This window comes from Rhinolophus sinicus, linkage group LG04, assembly GCF_036562045.2.
Source record: "Rhinolophus sinicus isolate RSC01 linkage group LG04, ASM3656204v1, whole genome shotgun sequence".
In the NCBI taxonomy this organism is placed as follows: domain Eukaryota; kingdom Metazoa; phylum Chordata; class Mammalia; order Chiroptera; family Rhinolophidae; genus Rhinolophus; species Rhinolophus sinicus.
In genome coordinates, this window is record NC_133754.1 from 77,543,177 (window position 1) to 77,562,673 (window position 19,497).

The following is a 19,497-nucleotide window of genomic DNA, read 5'->3' on the forward strand; positions in this document are numbered from 1 at the left end:
AGAATCCCTTTATATAATGAGGCCAGAAAATAAAAAAATAAACAAAAATTATCGATTAAAACTGTGTTGTGAGGAAGCAGATTTCCTTTTCTTTTATGTTGATCTACAAAGACCTTCCAACCATCACACATGTATCACAATCCACTTTAGGTCCCTGAATACTCTCATTGCCACACTTCATTCAGTTTAATTCACAAACACGAATGAGCAACCACAAATTCTAGACACTACACTGGGGGCAGGGTGGGGCAGGGTTCCTTGCGTTGGGGTGGGTGCAGAAATTCAAATCTGAAGCAACTGCAAGGAAAACAAAAACCAACTAACCAATCAACCAACCAAACAAAAAAATGATTAGAGCTGAGAACTGTGCTGAGAGCTCGGTCTCAGAACAAGAAGGAATACCTGGGGTGGTCCAAACCAAAGCTCTCAGAAATTTAGTTGGCAGAGAAGAGAGGGCATGGGCATTGTTGCGCCAGGGGAGGTGGCCCAACCATATTCTATGTTTTGAGTGGCCGTGGCAAAATGATCTCAGAAGAATCAAATGTGCTGTGAGTAGAATAAACTTCCAGAAAAACATAGAATATGGTATTGCCTTCAAGGACTTCCTCAAGCATCCTGTCAGCAGCGAAGGCAGACAGAGAAACAGGCCACTTGTCAGAGTACACAGAATGGGCTGGTCACAGCGAATATTCTTTCCCATCCATGACCATTTTAACCTTCTGCAATGACAATAAATACATTAACAATAACTTTTTCATTTAATAATTTAAACAGACCGCACATTAGTCTTCACTGAAACAAAGAGTTTACTTACTATGTCTTTAATATTAAAAATGGTTGCATAAAGCAATCTTTCAATGTGATCTTCAAAATTTTAAGTTGCAATACTCTGTGGAAGAGGTAAATCAATAAAAACTAAAAATTTTTGCAAGTGTTGTTCTGCAATTTATAATTGTCTTAGACAACTTCAGATTTTTTTTTAGAAAAGTAGATTAGGTGGGATATAAATTAAATTAATAAGTGAAAATAAAATCCTTGATTCTACTATTTTGTCTCTACCATAGGTTTTAACTGCTTATAATTAAAATTTAATTTTTAGTATATCAAATAAAGACAATAGCAACTATTCTTTCTCAGGCAACCAGATATCCTATTTATTTAACCATATTTTTTTAGAATATAAAGTGCCTCAAACTGAAAATCATAGATGCCTCAACATCTGCTAGCTTTTAATTTTGTATTTTTGTCATAGTGATAATTTTTTTTAAATTAGCAATTATAAAGAGAAAACTTACAATGGTAATTTACATTAGATATTTTCATAAAAAGACTAAGTTTCCTAAATTATTGTTTTCTCAAACTGCGGTTCACGAGCAAATTCTGAGAGAGGACCAAAAACTTATTTCCCTATAAATTCCTCAAGTTTAAGAAACACTGCTTTAACACATATCCTTATAATTCAAAGTCCATTATTTTCTGGTTCTTTTGAGCTTCAAATTAGTGACATATTAACACTATATCTCATATTTTCTAATATTTTTTTGACATTAAATTACATCCCTGGTTGTTAAGATGTACTCCTACTTTGATTTCCTTTTGTTTTTCCACAGCAGGTCTTCAAATTTGCCAAGAAGCTCCCCCCACACCCTCACCTCCACCCCCACCCCTAGCCCCACCCTCGACATGATTTTCTCCTTTGTTATTAGCGTGAAGTAGGAGTTGCATGAATTCCACAAGTGAAATAAAATATATTTACCTTTTCCTTCTTATAAGGATTATGGAACTGTTTGAAAACTTCAAACAGTAAGGATTATGGAACCTTGAAACCTTCACAGAAATAAATTTCGAATAATGCAAGGGGTCATGATTGCTTTAACAGTCCAATCAAATGCTGAAGACACACGGAATAAATAAAATTCAGCTAGGGACGGTTTATTCACAGTGTCTGATAGTTTGAGCTGGACTTTTAATAAGAAAATATCAAGGACTAAGGCAAAGAATTTCAATCCGGAATCACTCTCTACTGGAAAGGAATAAACCATTTAAAATTAATTTTATTCAATTCTGCCCAACTTCCTGAGCTAAGCTCAAATGGCATTTTCTTTCTTTTTTTTTTTCTTCTTTTTTTTTTTTTGGCATTTTCTTAATGGTGTTTTCCCAAATCAACCTATATCTTTCTTTTCCATGGCTGGCCCTCTCTCCCCTATGACACTTCTCCTTTCATCTGTAGCTGGCCTATGGCACTCCCCATCTTTACCTTGTATGTTAGTTATTAGGAGGATGTCTTTTCTTCCCTATAAGACTGTATACCTTCTGTTAAGGAGGGGCCAGATCCAACTGCCCAGAGCACTCATAGCTCACATTACATATGCATTTGATTAATTAACAAGTCAATTCTTGAATATGAAATATTGCCTGTGGACCATACTCCAAACTCTAGGGGACTGAATGTATCCATCTTTGTGTGAGGCAGAGGGCTTCCCATAATGACTTTCATCTGGTCCGTTCTCCGTGTCAGCTGAGTGGATGACAGGGACAGCAAGGTCATCACACAAACTTCAAAAGAAGCAGTCACTCTGCATCCATCTTTGCTCCTCATCTGGATCAGAACAGATGGAGCAGATACGGTAACACCTTGGAGACTTTATTTTCTACATTCTGAAATCCACAAATAAATCTCTTCATGCCTCTTCACACCCCCACCCCCAAATCCCTTTCCAAAGCTGAAAATCCTTAGTGTGGCATGAGTCATTCACTCATTCAGCAAACATTTACAGAGCACTTAACATATGCAGAGACTTACCCCTAACAGGCTCTGAGGATAGAGCTGAAGAGACAGACGGACCCCTGCCCAGAGGGAGCTCACGTTCTAGTGAGGAGAGAAAGACAATGCGTCAGAATTGAGAGTGGTGGGCAGGAGGCACTGAGCTGGGCCAGGTGTTCTGACACTTGGAGTCCATGAACTTCAAGAAGAGGGTCCTTGGAAATGGGAAATGGGGACAAATTACATTTTCCACTAACTTCCACGTGGAATTTAGCATTTCCTTTCATTATGAGTGTGGGCAATAAACCATAGTGGTTTAATAGTGCCTGTGGTTTGACACCAAAGGAAAGCACAGATATTTTCATATCACACTGTGGTTGTTGCAGACATGCTGAAATCGTTACACTTGTCACCATTTGGAAACTACTGTATTAGTAGTCCCTCTGCCAGAGCTTGTTATTTAATGTGTTAATAAAGAAACACATCTATTACTATTCAAAAACATATTTTGATAACTATTTCAATGTAATTGGCTTCCTTTGTCAGCCTATGTAGTTTTTAATTTATTTTATTTTATGCATTTAAAAACATTATTCTGAAAAGGAATCTATAGGCTTCTTGCAGCTGCACAAAGGATCAACGGCTCAAAAAAGATTAAGACATTCTGAGCCCAGCTCTCCCTGGTGGCTGCCACCAGCCTCTCTAGCCTGGGAATCTGCTGTGACCTCTGGGCCTCGCACATTCTGTTCCTTCTGCTTGCACTGCCTGTTCCTGCTCTCTGCTCTGTTGGCTCCCACTGTGCTTTGTGTGGACATGAAACATCTCCCATTGCAGGAATCCTCCCTGACTGTGCAGCCTCAGCGGGGGACTCACAGCAAATGTTCAATCTCCCTTCCGCAAGCCGTCCCTCAACTCTCTCTCTCTGTCTTCCCCTTGCTCCGTCCGCATCACACTGCATTTAATTGCCTCGTTGCTTGTCCATCTTCTGAATGGTCTGTGAGCTACTAGACAATGAGGATCCCTCTCTCCATCTCTGCTGCCCTGTGCCTTGTGCACTTGACATGCCCATTACAGGCACTCAGCTCAGGCACGCACAGGGTAGGAATGAATGGGTAAATGGATGATGAAAGGATGGATGGATGAAGGATACGATGTTTGGATGGATGGATGGGTGGGTGGGTGGATGAAAAGATTTGGGGCAGATGCAAAGTATTTCACGTTTACCATCTCTTTCATCAATTTTTCTCCTTGTAAATATAAAATTTTCCTTCCTGCGAAGGTTGATGGAAATCTCTGTGCTGATAATATCTACAGCCCTTCTCCCAAAGCAGGATCCCAGAGAAACTTGGCAAGAAACACGGACTCTGGATCCAGCCTCCCAGTCTCAGCCACAGGTCAAGCAGGTGGGCTGGTGGCCACAGGAACCACAGCTGATGACCCAGGTATCTGATCCCCTTAATCTGCAGGCAAGTGAGACAGTCACACAAAACTGCCACCGGTGGCCCAGTGTGAGAGAGGGGCCAGCTGGTGAGAGAACCATTCACTTGTGTCTGAGGAGAAAAAATGGGTTTCAGGCGCAGGCAAGCCGAGCCAAGCCCGCCTACCAAGCCTTTTCCACTGGCACTCACCCCAAGTTCAGAAGGATCCGTTGTATAAAGACTTTGGGAAAGGCACCTGTATTGGCCAGCGTACAATGACTGATAACCCAGCACAGAAGAAACGCAGTTTTATGTCACCCTCCGCAGGTGCATTTGAAAGACAAAACACAAAATAAAAATAGCAACGTTTATTGAAAGCCTCTGATGTGCACTGAGATTTCAGTCATTATCCCTACTCCTCCTGGCCCCTTGTGCATGCTGGCATGTTGTTCCTGTTATTACTATTTTCCCGGTTAGGAGACTGGGGCGCCGAGAAGAGAAGGAAGTTGTCTCCCGTCGCATAAGTGTAAGCAGCAGAGGCAGAGTTTGAACACAGGTCTTTCTGGTTCCCGAGCTCGAGCTCTTCCATTTCCCTTAAATAATTTTTGATTAATGGAAAAGTCTTATCCTCTTGGCAGGAAAAATCCATGTCATGATTCTGAAATGAGACCATTTTTAGGAGTAGTAAGTGGGGTTTTCAAAGGTCCTTTATATTGACTGGGTGAAGCAGGGTCCCCTGTGGAAACTTCCTGGCACAGCTTTATTTTGCTAGGCCCCACGACGGGGTGGAGCTGTGGCCACATACCCCCTCCTTTGTAGCAGGTGGCCCTTGAGCAGGGAGCAGGTGTATTAACAGATAACAAGTTTATGAAAGAAAAGGCCATGACAAAAAATATCACTGGGTTACAAGGATTTCCTTTGCAAGGGGATTTAGGAGAGAAATCTCCCACCAGGCCATTCACACACTGTTTTTGGGGAAACTGGAATGGAACAACCTGTTGAGAGAACAAAGAGCTTTGTGTTTGGGGAGACAGGCGTACCTGACAGCAGCAGGTGCACTTTGGTGGAGAGGCCCAAGGGGCCTCAGCCACCTGGGGCCGGGCAGTGCCTGCCTGGCTTTGAGTTGGAACTATCAGTCCCTCCAGTGCCCCAGGCTGGCTCGAAGGTCTCTGGGACACAGGTGGCTGCTAAGATGGGGCCCCAGGAAGACTCACTGCTCTGAATAGGTCTGTAAGCATGTGACCTGAGCTCCTCTACCGTGCTGCATGTTTGTTGAGATTTGAGGGGTCAGGCATGATCATAGCAGAGTTTTCCCCAGCCCAGCTCCCCGAAGCCTGCCTGGGCTCTCCTCCACGGCCTCAGGGGTGCTGATTTCCCACTTCTTACTGGTGTGTGTCTGAGTGTAGTGACCCTGACACACTAGGGGTCACGATTCCCAGAAGCCCAGGTGCTTGTAGGTACTTAACTTATTTGGTTGCTTTTCCATAGATGCTTTTCCATGCAGGCGTTGAATGTGTATTTCCAGGCCAAATCTGTGAGACTCCAAGCTCCCTGAGGGCAGCGACCATGACCTGTGGCTGGCAGTAGATGCTCAACAAACACTTGTTAACTGAGTGACTGAGAACTTTTTGAGTTTTGTAGAGTCTACCTCTTGTTTAAAGAGAAGGAACAGAATTGACAGGTCTGCTGGGTGGCTCAATTCTAGTGAGTGGCATTTCCATTGCATTCTATGTAAATGACCCTCCTGGAAGTTGTGCAACATGGTGGTGCAGATCTAACGGCCCCAAGCAAGCTGGACACAGGCAGCGATGCAAACTCAAATTTTACCTTTTGTTCCCCGAAAGTCATTCCCCATCTCCCTGCTGGGCTGACCGGTTCCCAGAGTCCTTAGGCTGACATTGCAGCCATTCTGGGATGCAGGGGCCCAACCCCTCAGACAACGAAGTCCAGAGCTCCCTAAGGTTGGAGGATTGACATGCGATCATATGGAGCCCCAAACCTTCCTGAGTGAACCCAGGGACTTGTCAGAAGGAATCTACCCTTGGGTGTTCGGAAAGTCAGCCGCAGAATCCAAACGGCTGCGAGCAGAAGTTACCGGCCCTCCGCACCTTGACCCTTTGTGTCTCTTGCTTTTCATCTTCTCTGTGAGTAAACTCATCCCAGCCCAGGGCTTCACTTATTGTTCATGGATCTCTCTCCAAACTTCACCTCCAGCTGCAGCTTCTCCCCTGCTCATGAGACCCATGAAGCCACAGGGGTGGACCACAGGCAGCTGGAACTCCACACGTTCAGGATGGAGCTCAATTCTGCCCCTCCCCACCTTCCCACCTGTCCCCACCTGTTGCACCTCTAGTTCTCGTCTTGGTTAAGGCTGTCCCTTTCCATGCATTACTACTGCAATCTCTTCCTCTCACTCTTACAGGTCACTAGGTTCTGGCGATTCCATCTTCACGAGCTCTTCCTGACTCCCTGTTTTCATGGCTCCTGCCCTAGATTAGGTCTCCCGGCTCTGCTTTCACTACTGAAGAACCTTCTAACTGGTCTCTAGCTCATCCTTAACTCAAACCTGATAATGTCAAGCTCTTGCTTCCAATCATTTTGTAGCTTCCCCTTCCTTGTAGGACATTGCTCATTCTCACACAGAAAGTACGGGCTCAGGCCTCAGCCTCTCAGAATCATTGCTGTGCTCTTTGTTCTCCGCCTCTCAGCAGCGCCAGGCAAGTTGGTCACGCCACCAGACATGACTTTCCTGGCTCCTGTACCCCATGTCTGATTTTCCAGAAGTGCTTCGCAGTCACCTGTGGGACTCACCCTCCTCTACCCCTCTCCAAGATGCTGGCACTCCTCAGAGTTTCGTTGTTTGCTGTCTCCTCTTCCCTCATAATCCCTTAGTGATGACGTCTTGTCTGCGCCTTAAATACCACCGCAGGCTAATGACTCCCAATGTAGGCTTCCAGCTCGCGGGTCTGAGCATCAGATGCTTCCGTCCAGCCACCTACTCTCCTACTCTCCTCCCTCTGTGGATGACTGATAAGGTCTCGAATGTAACACAACCCAAAGAACTCTTGATTCTTCTCATCCTTTTCTCTCCTCGGGTCTTTCCCATTTCAGTACATGTTGCCACTAGTCACCCAGAGACGAAAACCAAGCTCCTCAGTGTCGCCATCTACTCCTCATCCCGTGTCACTGTCTGCTCCTCATCCCCCACAGAGGTCATCAGCGGGTCCCGCCTACTCAGTCTGCAGAGAACACATTCTTCCATTTCTCGCCATCTCCACAAATCCATCCTCAGACTGAGCAACACCCTCTCCACTGCAAGAACCCCTGCCCTACCCATTCCTTCCGGCAGCCGAAGGAGTTGATTGAAAAACAGACATTGGATCACGTCAGTGCTCCAGGCTGCAGCAATGACACTGAAACCTCAGCCCCTGTCTGCACCCTCCTGGCCTGCATGTGGCATCACCCGTCCTGCACCTTCCTGGCCTCACCTGATCCCCACTTCACCTTGCTCACAGGTTTGCCACCACACTGTCCTTTGCTTGGTTCCTGAAATAGGTCAAGAATGTCCCATCTGGCTTATACTCATGGTCCCTCTGTCTGGAATGGTTCCCCAGGTCTTTGGGTGACTTTCTTGTTGGTTAGTCCTTGGCTCGCATGCTACTTTTTCAGAGAGACTTAGACCATCCTGCGTGAATCTTATCAGAGTCTGGGATCACCTTGTTCTTTCCTTTCCACTTGTTTATTGTCAGTCTCCCTACCTGAAGGGCAAGGACGTGTGCATTTCTTAGTCATTCCTCTAACCCTTGGACCTAGCACAGTGCCAAACACATAGTAGCTGCTCAATAAATATTTGTTGAGTTACTAATGACTGTGACCCCAGCCCATTTTTCTAGTGCTACCTCCTGTCACCCCCTGTCCACTTCATCCTTCTGGCTATTCACCAGGATCTGGAAAGAAGGGCTACCTACCATCCATAGCTCTGCCTCTGCTCCTGTTGCCTCCACTTGGGGTCATGCCCGCCCACCTCACTATGCCCCTCCCCGGCTTCTAGTGCAGTTTTCAGAGCATCACAAGTGTTCATCAGTTAATATGTGCAGGGAGTCTGGTCTCTCTCCCAGAGAAAAGACAAATACTCTGAAGGCTGGGGCCCCAGCTGGGGCTGTGGATTTCTGCCAGAACGCAGCAGTGGGGGAGCGTGTAAAGAGCCAGAATCTGAGCCTGGAGGCCAGGTCTTAGTCTTTACACTGGACCTAAACAGGTGTGTCAGGTCTCCAGGCCTCAGCTCTCTGGGAAATGAAGCTGCTGTGGAGTCTGAGTGTTGGGGGAGCCTTTGGGATCTCTAGACACTCACCTCCTGCAAGAGTAGGTGCCAGCGCTGTCACATCTTTGCAATGATGTTCCCATTTGCTCACTGGAAATTAGCCTACCACGAGGGCTGTGAGCCCAGATTAACATTTAGAAAGGATTTACAAAGGAAAGAACCCAGCTAATCCCGAGATAGAGGGCTTTTCATTTCTATTTGTGTAGCGGGTGGAGGTTGTGTCCTGGATGGACATTCCCATATTCCTCCCCTTAAAGCCCCTTTGCTGTCACAGTGTCTAATTTTACAGCCCCAAAGCCAGCGTAAGCTCTCTTGGCTCCAGCCCTCACTGCTGTCGGATGTATTCAGCGGCTGACTCTGGTCCAAGGAGGAAGCACTGTACTCGATGAAAGCTGAGGGTTAGCAGGTAAAGCTTCCAGGCAAAATGGAGAGGCGATGGTGACAATGGCCAAAGATGGCTTTTTACAGCAGGAAATGATTAAGGTCTGGACTTGGGTATTCTATAGGCTCCGGCTTACTTCTCTGCTCTGTGGATGGCAAGCTAATTGGCTTATTTTAGTCTCTGATTCCTTATCTGTCAAATGGAGGTAATAATAGCACCTACGTTCCAAGTTTGTTGTGAGGATGAGTAAGATCCTACAGATAAAGCCCTTATCCTAACGCCTAACAAGCAGTAAGTGCTCAATAAATACTGGCCATTATCATCACACTTTATTCTGTCTCTTAGTTTCATCGGTCTCACTATCCAGAACTGAGATCTTGCACTATTTTCCAAGCACTGGTCCTTTTAAGGCTTGGAATAAAATCTCACCTGGGGCCTCAGATAACTAGGGGTTCAGAAACTCTCCACCCTCACACACCTGATAACATGAGGCTGAATCAGTGAGCCCCCCTAGAGACACCTTTCTCTGATGGCAGCCTCGGACTAGCAGAAACAGCCAGACAAGCAACTGAGGTAAACTGCTCAGGCTGGCAGTGGCAGGAGTTTGTGCCAAACCTCTCAAAGTCTGCATAACCCAGAGAGTTTGGTTGTGACCATAGATTTAATCTAGAGCATAAAATTATAAAACCGAGGAGATTAAAAAAAAAAGGACCATCTTTTCTATGCAATGCTTCCCAGGCATGTCCTAGAATCTAGATTTGGTCAACAGCTTCATTACAAGTCAAGATGATTTACTTTTCATCACAGATTTATTGTCCAAAAATGATCACAAAGGTATTTCCCACAGTCCCACAAGCTCTTCTAGAACCTTGCAATTCTCCCATCGAAAGATGGAGCCCATGTTCTCTCTCCTTGAATGGGGCAGGCCTTTGTGAGGCAATGGCAGAAGTGATGGGGTGTGGCTTCCGAGACTGGGTCATCCAAGGTGATTCAGCCTCAGCCGACACCACTGGGAGCAGCGATGACTTGTCCCCACTGAGCGTCACCCAAACCGCAGATTCATAAGCAACATACATGATTGTTAAAGTGACTCAATTTGGGGATGGCTTATTTGGGGACAGTTATCAACCCTTGTCTTGGGCTGAGCAGTTTCCTAGAATGTGTGGCTTTGGGCAAACTAGGATGGTTGATCACCCAAATCTTTGGTTTATCAGAAATGACATCTTGGGCTCTAAGAGGGTTCTCCTTCTCCCTCCCCATTCTCCTCCTCCTCCTCCTTTTAGATTAATGTTCCTGAGACAGCGATAACGTGTGCTGAACAGTATGGTGGCAACAGTATTTGTTTTCTGGTTGAATTTCACTCCACCGCACCACCCACCCCCAAATCCTGCAGCAGGATGGTCTAGGCAGCTAATCCATGGCCTGAAATGTGGAGAAGGGAGCCCCCAGGTTGGGGGTGGGGCTTGTGCTTTCCAGTCTCAGGTTTGTTGCCCTGGGGTTTCCTCTGCCTGGAATACTCCCCACCTCACCTGGCTCTCTTTTCATTTTTCTGAATTTTCTTATTTCCTGGTGGGCAGGTGGTTGTGTCCTTAGCATTTACTGCCTGGTAGGTGCTCAAAATTTTTTTATTTAAGTGCTGGAAGAATCAATGAGTTGAGAGGACACTTGGAGGTTATTCAGGTCCAACTCCCACCATAGCAGAAGTTTCCTCCACGAGAGCCCTGATGGGTAAGCATTAGCCTTTTATAAACACCTTTGAGATAAAGAGCTCCTTACCTCCCCGAGCAGTCTATTCTATTAAAAAAGGGTTCAATGTGATATTAAGAATTACCTCTCTATAACTGTGAATGATTGTTCTCTAGAACTTTCTCCATCCTGCCTGCCTCTCAGAAGGAAAGCTCTAGCTCCATGGTATTCCATCCCTTGGTGATGAGGATCTTCTTATTTTAGTCCACTGAGGACAGTAATGTATCCTAAGGGATTCTGTAAGTCTGTCCAAGTTCAGAAAGAATCCATGTTTAAAATGATGGTGAACGCTGAAGCCAGCACTGTTCTAACCCGACCCTAATGCTTAGTCTGGCTTCATCAGGATGGGGGTTCTGTCTCTCTGATCTCCTATTGAGCAACATCATAAAAGATCTTCTCTGGTCCCGGACTAGACTCACCTGCTGAATGGATGGGTGGTGGCTCTGTTTCACCAGGGGACTCTTCCAGTGCAGGGGCTCCCTGGTAGGGCCCCACCTGTGCTGTGCCATGGGGACCCATCACAGCCTGCCTCTCTCCGTGGCTGCAGGACGCCCCTGGGCCCTGTGGAGAGTCGTTGGGCCCCGCAGCAGCTGGAGCAGTTCTGGGAACCTGGCATGTGACCGCTTGTCCTGGCCTGCGAGGTCCTGTGCTGAGGGGCCAGCTTTGCAGTATGCTCTCAAGGTGTGGCCTACGTACATACAAACAAAAAAACAAACAAACAAACAAAGATGAAGCCTCAATGGTCAGCCCTGTTGTGGCTCTTATTTTCAGACCACGTCTTCATGCTGGGGCTGCTTTGTCTCTGTGGCTTAAGTGTCAGTGAAGACAGCTCAGCTCTGGACAGAAAACATCTTTCAGATACTAAGAAATCATGCTTTACCCCAAGTTCTTAACAAGGATAGAGGAAATCTCCCAGTGAAAGCCAGAGCTTCCCTGCACACTCCCTTCCTCACTAAGTACCTCTGGGCATAAGCCTCTGTCTTTTTCATTTTAATTAACCCAGTGAACCACCCTCTACCTTTCAAAGGAATCTGAAGAAAACTTTCCTGCCAAGTCTCGGCTGAGTCCCTGTGACACTCAACAACGTGGGCCAGGCCCTCGTGTAGGTTAAGGAAGTCTGAGGAGAGTGAAGATTATAGGGAAACAGTCTGCCTTTCTTTACAAGGGCTTGCTTTGCATCCTGAAATCTCAGGTTCAGCTATTACAATGAAGTCCTGTTATAGGGAGAGCTGGCCTTTTATCACCACTTAAAATCTAATTAATCCATATTGAAGCACAAAGATTTCTGTTGTCTTTTAGGGTGAGGGGTCATAGAGCCCTCTTTGTTCATCCTTAGACTTATAATCATCAAGTATTGGGGATATAATTTTACGAAGCAAATTGGAAGGTAACAGATCAAATCTTTATCAGAAAGCCTAACTCATAGTTTTAACAGAGTCCTTCATCCTTTACGTGAAACATTATATTCAAGAAGAACAAAAACGCATTTCAGAGTGCCCAAGGAGTTAATGACCAAAGCTTATATTCCAGGCAGCATAGAACCAAGCTCATCACATTACTGTCAACCACAAAAAAGACAGTGGCTCCTATAGGGGTGGCACACGTCGCAAGATTTGTTGCAATGGCTTTCGTCTTTAGAGTAGCAATGCAATTTGTTGGACTTTTATTATCTTTGCTGGGATGGGTTTTATCCATTATTACAACTTATCTGCCACATTGGAAAAACCTCAACCTGGACTTAAATGAAATGGAAAACTGGACCATGGGACTCTGGCAAACCTGCGTCATCCAAGAGGAAGTGGGGATGCAATGCAAGGACTTTGATTCTTTCCTGGCTCTGCCTGCCGAGCTCAGAATCTCCAGGATTTTAATGTTTCTGTCAAATGGGCTGGGATTTCTGGGCCTGTTGGTCTCTGGGTTTGGGCTGGACTGCTTGAGAATTGGAGAGAGACAGCAAGAGCTCAAGAAACGACTGCTAATCCTGGGAGGAATTCTCTTCTGGACAGCAGGCATCGCAACCCTTGTTCCAGTGTCCTGGGTCGCCCACAGGACAGTCCAGGAGTTCTGGGATGAGACCATTCCGGAGATCGTGCCCAGGTGGGAGTTTGGGGAAGCGCTCTTCATCGGCTGGTTTGCTGGGTTTTCTCTCCTTCTAGGAGGGTGTCTGCTAAACTGTGCGGCCTGCTCCACCCAAGCTCCTCTAGCTTCTGGCCACTACGCAGTGGCAGAAACACAGTGTCCATGCCTGGAAAATGCAACTGCAGGTCCTTAAGTGTGACTCAGACAAGATCAGAGAGACTTATTTTCTGCATCAAATGTACATGAGAAAGGGGTCTTTGTTATGTAACTAAACCTGTGCTGCTCACATTTTCTCATTTAATAACTATTTTTCTATCCTAGATTTCCACCCTCTCCAAACAGGGAGATGAGGCAGTCTTATATTTAAAAGAAAATTATTATGTTAAGATTGAATAGGTCTGAGCAAAAAAGTTGCATTGATCTAGTTATTTAAATAAAAATGTGGTGGTATATCCAATATAGTCAGTATTAAGCTTTCATGTGTTAATTTTATAGAAACTTTTGTTTGTTTTTGTTGGTAGCTGAAAATGCTAATTAGTTTGTTTCCTAAAGAGAAAAACTAGCAAACTGAAATCTTTCAGGCATTCTACATTGGTCAAACCACAGGTTAAGTCTATCCCTAAGTGCTATTTCCATAGTAGTAACTTGGGTCTTTTTTGATCAGAGGTGGTTTGTCTTTAGGAAATTACAAGGCACCCTGTGTGACAGGGGTTTGTGAGGCTGGAAGGTTTTTATTCAGTACATCCTGATACTCTCAGATTCAAAATACTGGCAAATCTTCTCTCTTGTCTCTTTCCTCAAAAGCCTTTTTTTTTTTCCTTAAAAACTTCATATTTGAAACAGATGAACAATTAAAAATTTTTTGCTTGATATTGAGTTATGACAGTTCATTTGCCTTAATAAAAACTTTCCTTTGTTTAATTAAAAATCACAAGCTTTTGTATACTTTCATTGTGTATAGAGAGGTGGTGATCCTAACCTACAAAGTCATTTTGCTTAACTTGTCTACAGCATAGAAAGCATATTTAAGCAAAGAAAAAAAACAACAACAACAACAAACAAGAAACACTCAAGTGTTTATGCACACGATTATGAATTTGACAGAAAGGCATATAGGTAAACAGATTTAATATTTAGTTCAATATTGTTTTACGTTATGAGGCATATATAAGAATTTTTAAAAAATAGGCCTGATTTAAGGTCTAGAGGGATTTGTGATAAGATTGATTTATTTGGTTAAGAAATACTTTTCTCCAACCTATTTTTTAAAAATGGTAACATTTAGTGTTACCACAATATACGTACCAAGAATGTGAGACATGTAACAGATGAAAATCTGACAGGTGCAATTAGTAAGACATAAAGTGGTAGGAAGTGAACCGAAACTGTCTATTAAACTTTTTGCATTTAGACTTCTTAATTCTTTGACTTGTGAGAAAACTCAGGAACAACATGAAAGCCATTTAAACACTAACAATGAAAGGAGGATTACTACCACTTACTGTCAGTTTGGAGACAAATTGCTTACTAGGAAATTGATCTTGGCCACACCTTGGGATTACTGGTTTGCAGAATTATTTCCCTATCCTTTTCTGAAACCTATTCAACATAAAATCAAACAATAGCAACTCTGGCAAGAATCCTCCTACATACACAATGAAAAAATATTTCTGAGCTCTGCAAGTGATAACATAAGCATCACACTTTTCCCAGCAACCGAAAGGTAGGAGTTAGACTAAAGCTTGCAGGACTTTAAATGGCTTTAGTATTTAGAACGGTGGCACAATTGGCTGGAATTTCATTATCGTTGCTGGGATGGGTTTTATCCTGTCTTACAAACTACCTGCCACTTTGGAAAAACCTCAACCTGGACTTAAATGAAATGGAAAACTGGACCATGGGACTCTGGCAAACCTGCGTCATCCAAGAAGAAGTGGGGATGCAATGCAAGGACTTTGATTCTTTCCTGGCTCTGCCTGCCGAGCTCAGAATCTCCAGGATTTTAATGTTTCTGTCAAATGGGCTGGGATTTCTGGGCCTGTTGTTCTCTGGGTTTGGGCTGGACTGCTTGAGAATTGGAGAGAGACAGCAAGAGCTCAAGAAACGACTGCTAATCCTTGGAGGAATTCTTTTCTGGACAGCAGGCATTGCAGCCCTTGTTCCAGTGTCTTGGGTCGCCCACAGGACAGTCCAGGAGTTCTGGGATGAGACCATTCCAGAGATCGTGCCCAGGTGGGAGTTTGGGGAAGCGCTCTTCATCGGCTGGTTTGCTGGGTTTTCTCTCCTTCTAGGAGGGTGTCTGCTAAACTGTGCGGCCTGCTCCACCCAAGCTCCTCTAGCTTCTGGCCACTACGCAGTGGCAGAAACACAGTATCTCCATCAACATCTGGAGATGAAAAACACTCACCTGAAAATCTAAGCCAGCCATCAGTGGTGTCCACTCCTCAGGAGATGCTCGTCCAACCCTGGATTTGGTAGGATTTCCTAATACATGGTCACCCAGCCATTATGCTTATGATTTTCTAAAATGCATTCTCCCTGTGGCTATTAGCTTCTTAAATTGTGATTTCTTTCTAAAACGATAAACCACTTTTATCTTCTACTGTGAAACCAAAACCAATCAATACTTAATAGTAATCATACTCAGTACTGATGAGTTTTGTTTTAAAATAGATTCAGTGATTGTACAAAACTAGTAAATCAAACATTCTATTAGTACTTATGTATTTTTGGTGTTATTCATAGAGATGAATATTTTGGGAATTGGAAATGTTACTGCTAATCATCTCCTTCTTTCAAGTGTTTAAGATAACCTATTTCATGAAACTAGTCTTGCTGCATATTTATTTAAAATGTATGACATCTGATTATACTGAAAAAACTGCTGGCTCTTTGAAAGCTGGAGAGGTGAGATGTGGGACACATCATCTTATTAATCAGAGACCTCAGAGCCCCTGAGGAGACTTTCTCACAAGTCATCCACATTCATTCAAGCCTATTTACTATGTCAGAAGCAGAGGGCAGTCTTCTGTTTTGGAGGATTCACGTGAAATCTACCACACAAACGTGCCTTTGCTTCTGTGTCCTGTGCTCTGCTGTAGATGGCCAACGTTGCCTCCCTCCCTCTATGGGGCAGCCACAGGGGACACTGCAGATCAGGGCTGGGTTTATGGGCAGAGACCCTCCTGGGGCCGGGTCACTGAGGGAGCACACTGCCAATCCAGGCGGTGTGATGACAGAGCTCATATTTTGGAGCCCTTCGTTTTACTTGCACAGAGAAAATACTCCAGATTTTTTTTTTTTTTTTTTTATCAGCAATACATATCATCCAACCAAGAAGTATTCACAACAAACTGCTGGCTTGGGGAATTTTTCATGAAAGCTTTTATATTTGCTTGGTACACGGTTCAAGTAAATTGTTGTGTTTGAGCCAATCAGGGAAATTAACTGAACAATAAACGACACTGAAATAAAGTATTAGGCAATATGTATCTTTGTTTAAAAAAAACAAAAACTCACTGAATTTTTTTCCACCCATGAACACTTGAAAAGTGCAGAAACCAAAGTTAATCTATGTGATGTATTTGCACACCTTTACAAACAAGACATTAAAACAGAAACATATTCAGAATTTAACCTGATTAAATATTTAGTTCAGTCCTGAGCTTTTGATATTTAATACAATATAGATAAAGTAATAGCAAAAAAAAGATTTAAAATTTATTTGATTTGCATGCTACAGAGATTCAGCTAAACGTTGTTCATCTGGCTAGCAACATTCTTTTTGTACCTGTAACACTTAGATTCTGATATACAAAATTGTAATAACATACTGATAATTCAAACTTGAGAACTAAATATTACATTCTTTTTACCCTGTGCAGAATAAATTCTACCTTTAAAAATAGCATTTATAATATTAAAATTCATATTGTCTGTATGGTTTTGTGATCAAGTTATTAAAATGTTTTGTCACTGTGAATCATTTGGGTTAGTACAAATATGACAGGATTGTTAAAAGCTGCCTATAAATACATAACACAATTGCTGATTTTTAAAGTGTGGAAAAGGATTATATTAAAATAAGTTTCTCATGTTAGAAATGAGCAAATTTTGTAAAATAAAACCAAAAGCATCGTGGTCACAACTGTTAACTACCAGCCTGAGACAGATTTTATTCTTTTATACTTGTCTGAAACTTTTTGTATTTTAAAAAGTAAACAGCTAATCTGATGATTTATAAAGCTGTAAATATTCCAATATAGGCTTTTCTATGTCCAACATTTAAAATGGCCAGAACCGAACTATATATTAAACAGAACATAAATAAGACCGTAAATAAATAAATGAAGAAAATAAAATCGTACGGTACAACTACACATATTCTACAAACATTTTCACGGTCAAATTAAGAAGCTGAAAACAGCTGACCTTCATTTAACTCTACATTAAATAAACTTCTGTCTTTCACATTTGACCTTGACAAGGATGAATGGTATTCTTTTTCTAGTTTTCCTTAGTCATCTAATAGAATGAACTGGGCAGCCCTGAAGGACTGCTCAGTCAATTCACGAGGCTGGTTTTTGTTCAAATTAGTGTCACGTCCAGTTATAGCTTCAAAGACATTTGTATATAAGTGGTGGGACACGTAGGAAAAAAATAAAGTTCTAGGCTCAGGAATTGCTTAATTTGAATTTTGATTCTGATAAAATGAGCTTTCCAAAATATGTATAATTACTTGCATGAAAATAAAAATTCTTGCTAATGAGGCTTAGGAATATAACTTGGGGCCCATAGAATACGAAAGGGGCCCATTCCTTTAAGATGACTTTTGCATTTCTAAAAAAAAAAAAGACAAAACAAAAATAAAAAACAAGAAACTGACTTAGTTTGCTATATAAGATAGCTAACCAAAATTCACCTCTGCCAGTATTACAGACTGAGTGATAAGTATGACTTAAATTGCATAAAACTACTTTAAAAGCCTTTATGCTGGCAGAGCGACACTGGGGATTTGTGTCTTTTAAGAAGAGCTTGGATTGGGTAAGTTTAAGTTCTACACTGGAAGATGCTTTAGTCAGTTCACATCTCTAAACTTGTTCATCTAGAATGGCTTCTTTTAAACAAATGACTTAGTGTGTACATGAAATTAATAACCTCCCAGGCACACTCTTCTCTTTGCCTCCCAACTCCTGATCATAAATTATGGATAGGACCCCCTACATGAGAGCTGCAACGTAATTGCTAGTAAATGTTAGAAATCTGTTAAATAAAGGATTAAAAAAATTTTTTTTGGCAACTTTGATTCAGTCAAGAGGCCCTTCCTCTGTTCCTGGTTTCACCAAATGACTGCTGATGTATTTCCCTCCATGCCATCAGAATATCTGTCCTTAGATGAGGGGCCAACACGTTCTTCTACTTGACGCCACGCTCATACCTAGGACAAAACATTGTGGTGCAAGCCAGAAAGTCACATTTGAACACTCACCCTAATTCAGGCTAAGTCAGAAGCAGCAGCTGCTCACTGCTCAATGCTTCAGTGACTGTAGGGAAACTGGCTTTCTCCTTTCATCTCCCTACCCTTGTCATAAATAACAAAATCTTTAGCCCGCCAGGAGACCTGCCCCTGTGCATTCTTATGTTGTGGAACTCAGCATTTCGTTTTTGTTTTCTTTAGACAAACAGAAACGGACAAAAAGGAAACTGTTTTAAGGAAACAAAATGTTCCAACGTAGGTGACAGAAATGAATACAGCACCTGTTTCAGGTGGACTTGGAACTCTGCACTGAAGCTTATGCTCATGATCAAATTCAAACGGAAAGAGCTGCTCTCTAGTACAAAAATGTCACATGGCGCTGTTGCCTCTTCACAGTCTACTCACAAGAAGACAAAGGAAAAGCAAAAACCACCTTTTGCTAAACCGAGTTATTTGTCAACAGTCAGTTCAATAGGATATACACTGGGTACTGTCCCGATTCCATTTTTACAAAATAAAGCCCACTGGCAGTACACATGCACTTACACATTTGTGTACCAGATCATTCCATTTTGGTTATCTGATTTTTTTGCTTTTTTAAACTTATAAGAATTACATTCAAGGTACTTTAGAAATTAACATGTTGAAAATCTGATGTGAAGTAAAAGCTCTTTAAGAGTTGATAGTTATAGTACAACCTCGCCGCCCCCCAACCCCCCGAAAAGGCCCCAATGTTCAGTCCTTTGCTCTCCCTAAGAAATGAATAGGTGAAAAAATCATTTCTTCAGCAACGTAATCACACGTCATCGGCTGGCAGGGACGGGATGCTTATCTTCGCTCTGGTGAAGTAGGCGATCTTCTCCCTAGAGGCGGGGTGAGGAATAAACCCACTTAAATGCAATGCTGAAAACACCCTGTCACCATTAGAAATAGTCCCAAGACTATTTCCAGGAGTCTCCACAAGGCCGGACAGGAGCTCTTTTCCTGAGGTAAACTCCACGTAAAATCAAGATGGTCTCTGCCCTTTACATCAGGATGAAAAGCAGAACAGTAGCTCTGGCTCCGGTACGTCACCCACAGAGCAAGACAGTCCACTCCCTTCTGGGATTTCCAATGTTAGACAGTTTTTAAACCATTGGGGGTTCAGCACAGGTATTAGTGTTTCTCAACCAGGTAGAAGAGAATTCAAGAGGGCCGAAATCCTAGGAAATTTCTCAGGAACCTCATAGAAAATTACATGATATCGGGAAAATTCTTTAAAATTAGGATTATACAACTTGATGAGCGATACCATGACCTCAACGAAGGGAG

The 19,497-nt window shown here is 43.0% G+C and overlaps 3 protein-coding genes across 5 annotated transcripts in view; 2 read left to right on the top strand and 1 right to left on the bottom strand.

The window, feature by feature from the left end:
* Positions 1-12,119: 12,119 nt before the first annotated feature.
* LOC141571054 (putative claudin-24) lies at positions 12,120-12,910 on the top strand. Its single transcript, XM_074329864.1, has one exon. The coding sequence runs from the start codon at positions 12,253-12,255 to the stop codon at positions 12,901-12,903; it is 651 nt and encodes a 216-aa protein (XP_074185965.1). The 5' UTR covers positions 12,120-12,252; the 3' UTR covers positions 12,904-12,910.
* A 1,448-nt stretch (positions 12,911-14,358) lies between these two features.
* On the top strand, positions 14,359-15,129 carry LOC109449658 (claudin-22). The gene has a single exon (XM_074329863.1). The coding sequence runs from the start codon at positions 14,467-14,469 to the stop codon at positions 15,127-15,129; it is 663 nt and encodes a 220-aa protein (XP_074185964.1). The 5' UTR covers positions 14,359-14,466.
* A 947-nt stretch (positions 15,130-16,076) lies between these two features.
* Positions 16,077-19,497, bottom strand: part of WWC2 (WW and C2 domain containing 2) — a 170,424-nt gene continuing 167,003 nt past the window's right edge. For all 3 annotated transcript variants that reach the window (XM_019736137.2, XM_074329862.1, XM_074329861.1), the window contains one exon: positions 16,077-19,049. In XM_019736137.2, the coding sequence (XP_019591696.2) occupies positions 18,983-19,049 (67 nt within the window). In that variant the 3' untranslated portion in view covers positions 16,077-18,982. The remainder of the gene's footprint in view (positions 19,050-19,497) is intronic.

Excerpts from the sequence above, each read along its gene's own strand:
- LOC141571054 (XM_074329864.1), top strand. The coding sequence starts at position 12,253 with ATGGCTTTCGTCTTTAGAGTAGCAATGCAATTTGTTGGACTTTTATTA.
- LOC109449658 (XM_074329863.1), top strand. The coding sequence starts at position 14,467 with ATGGCTTTAGTATTTAGAACGGTGGCACAATTGGCTGGAATTTCATTA.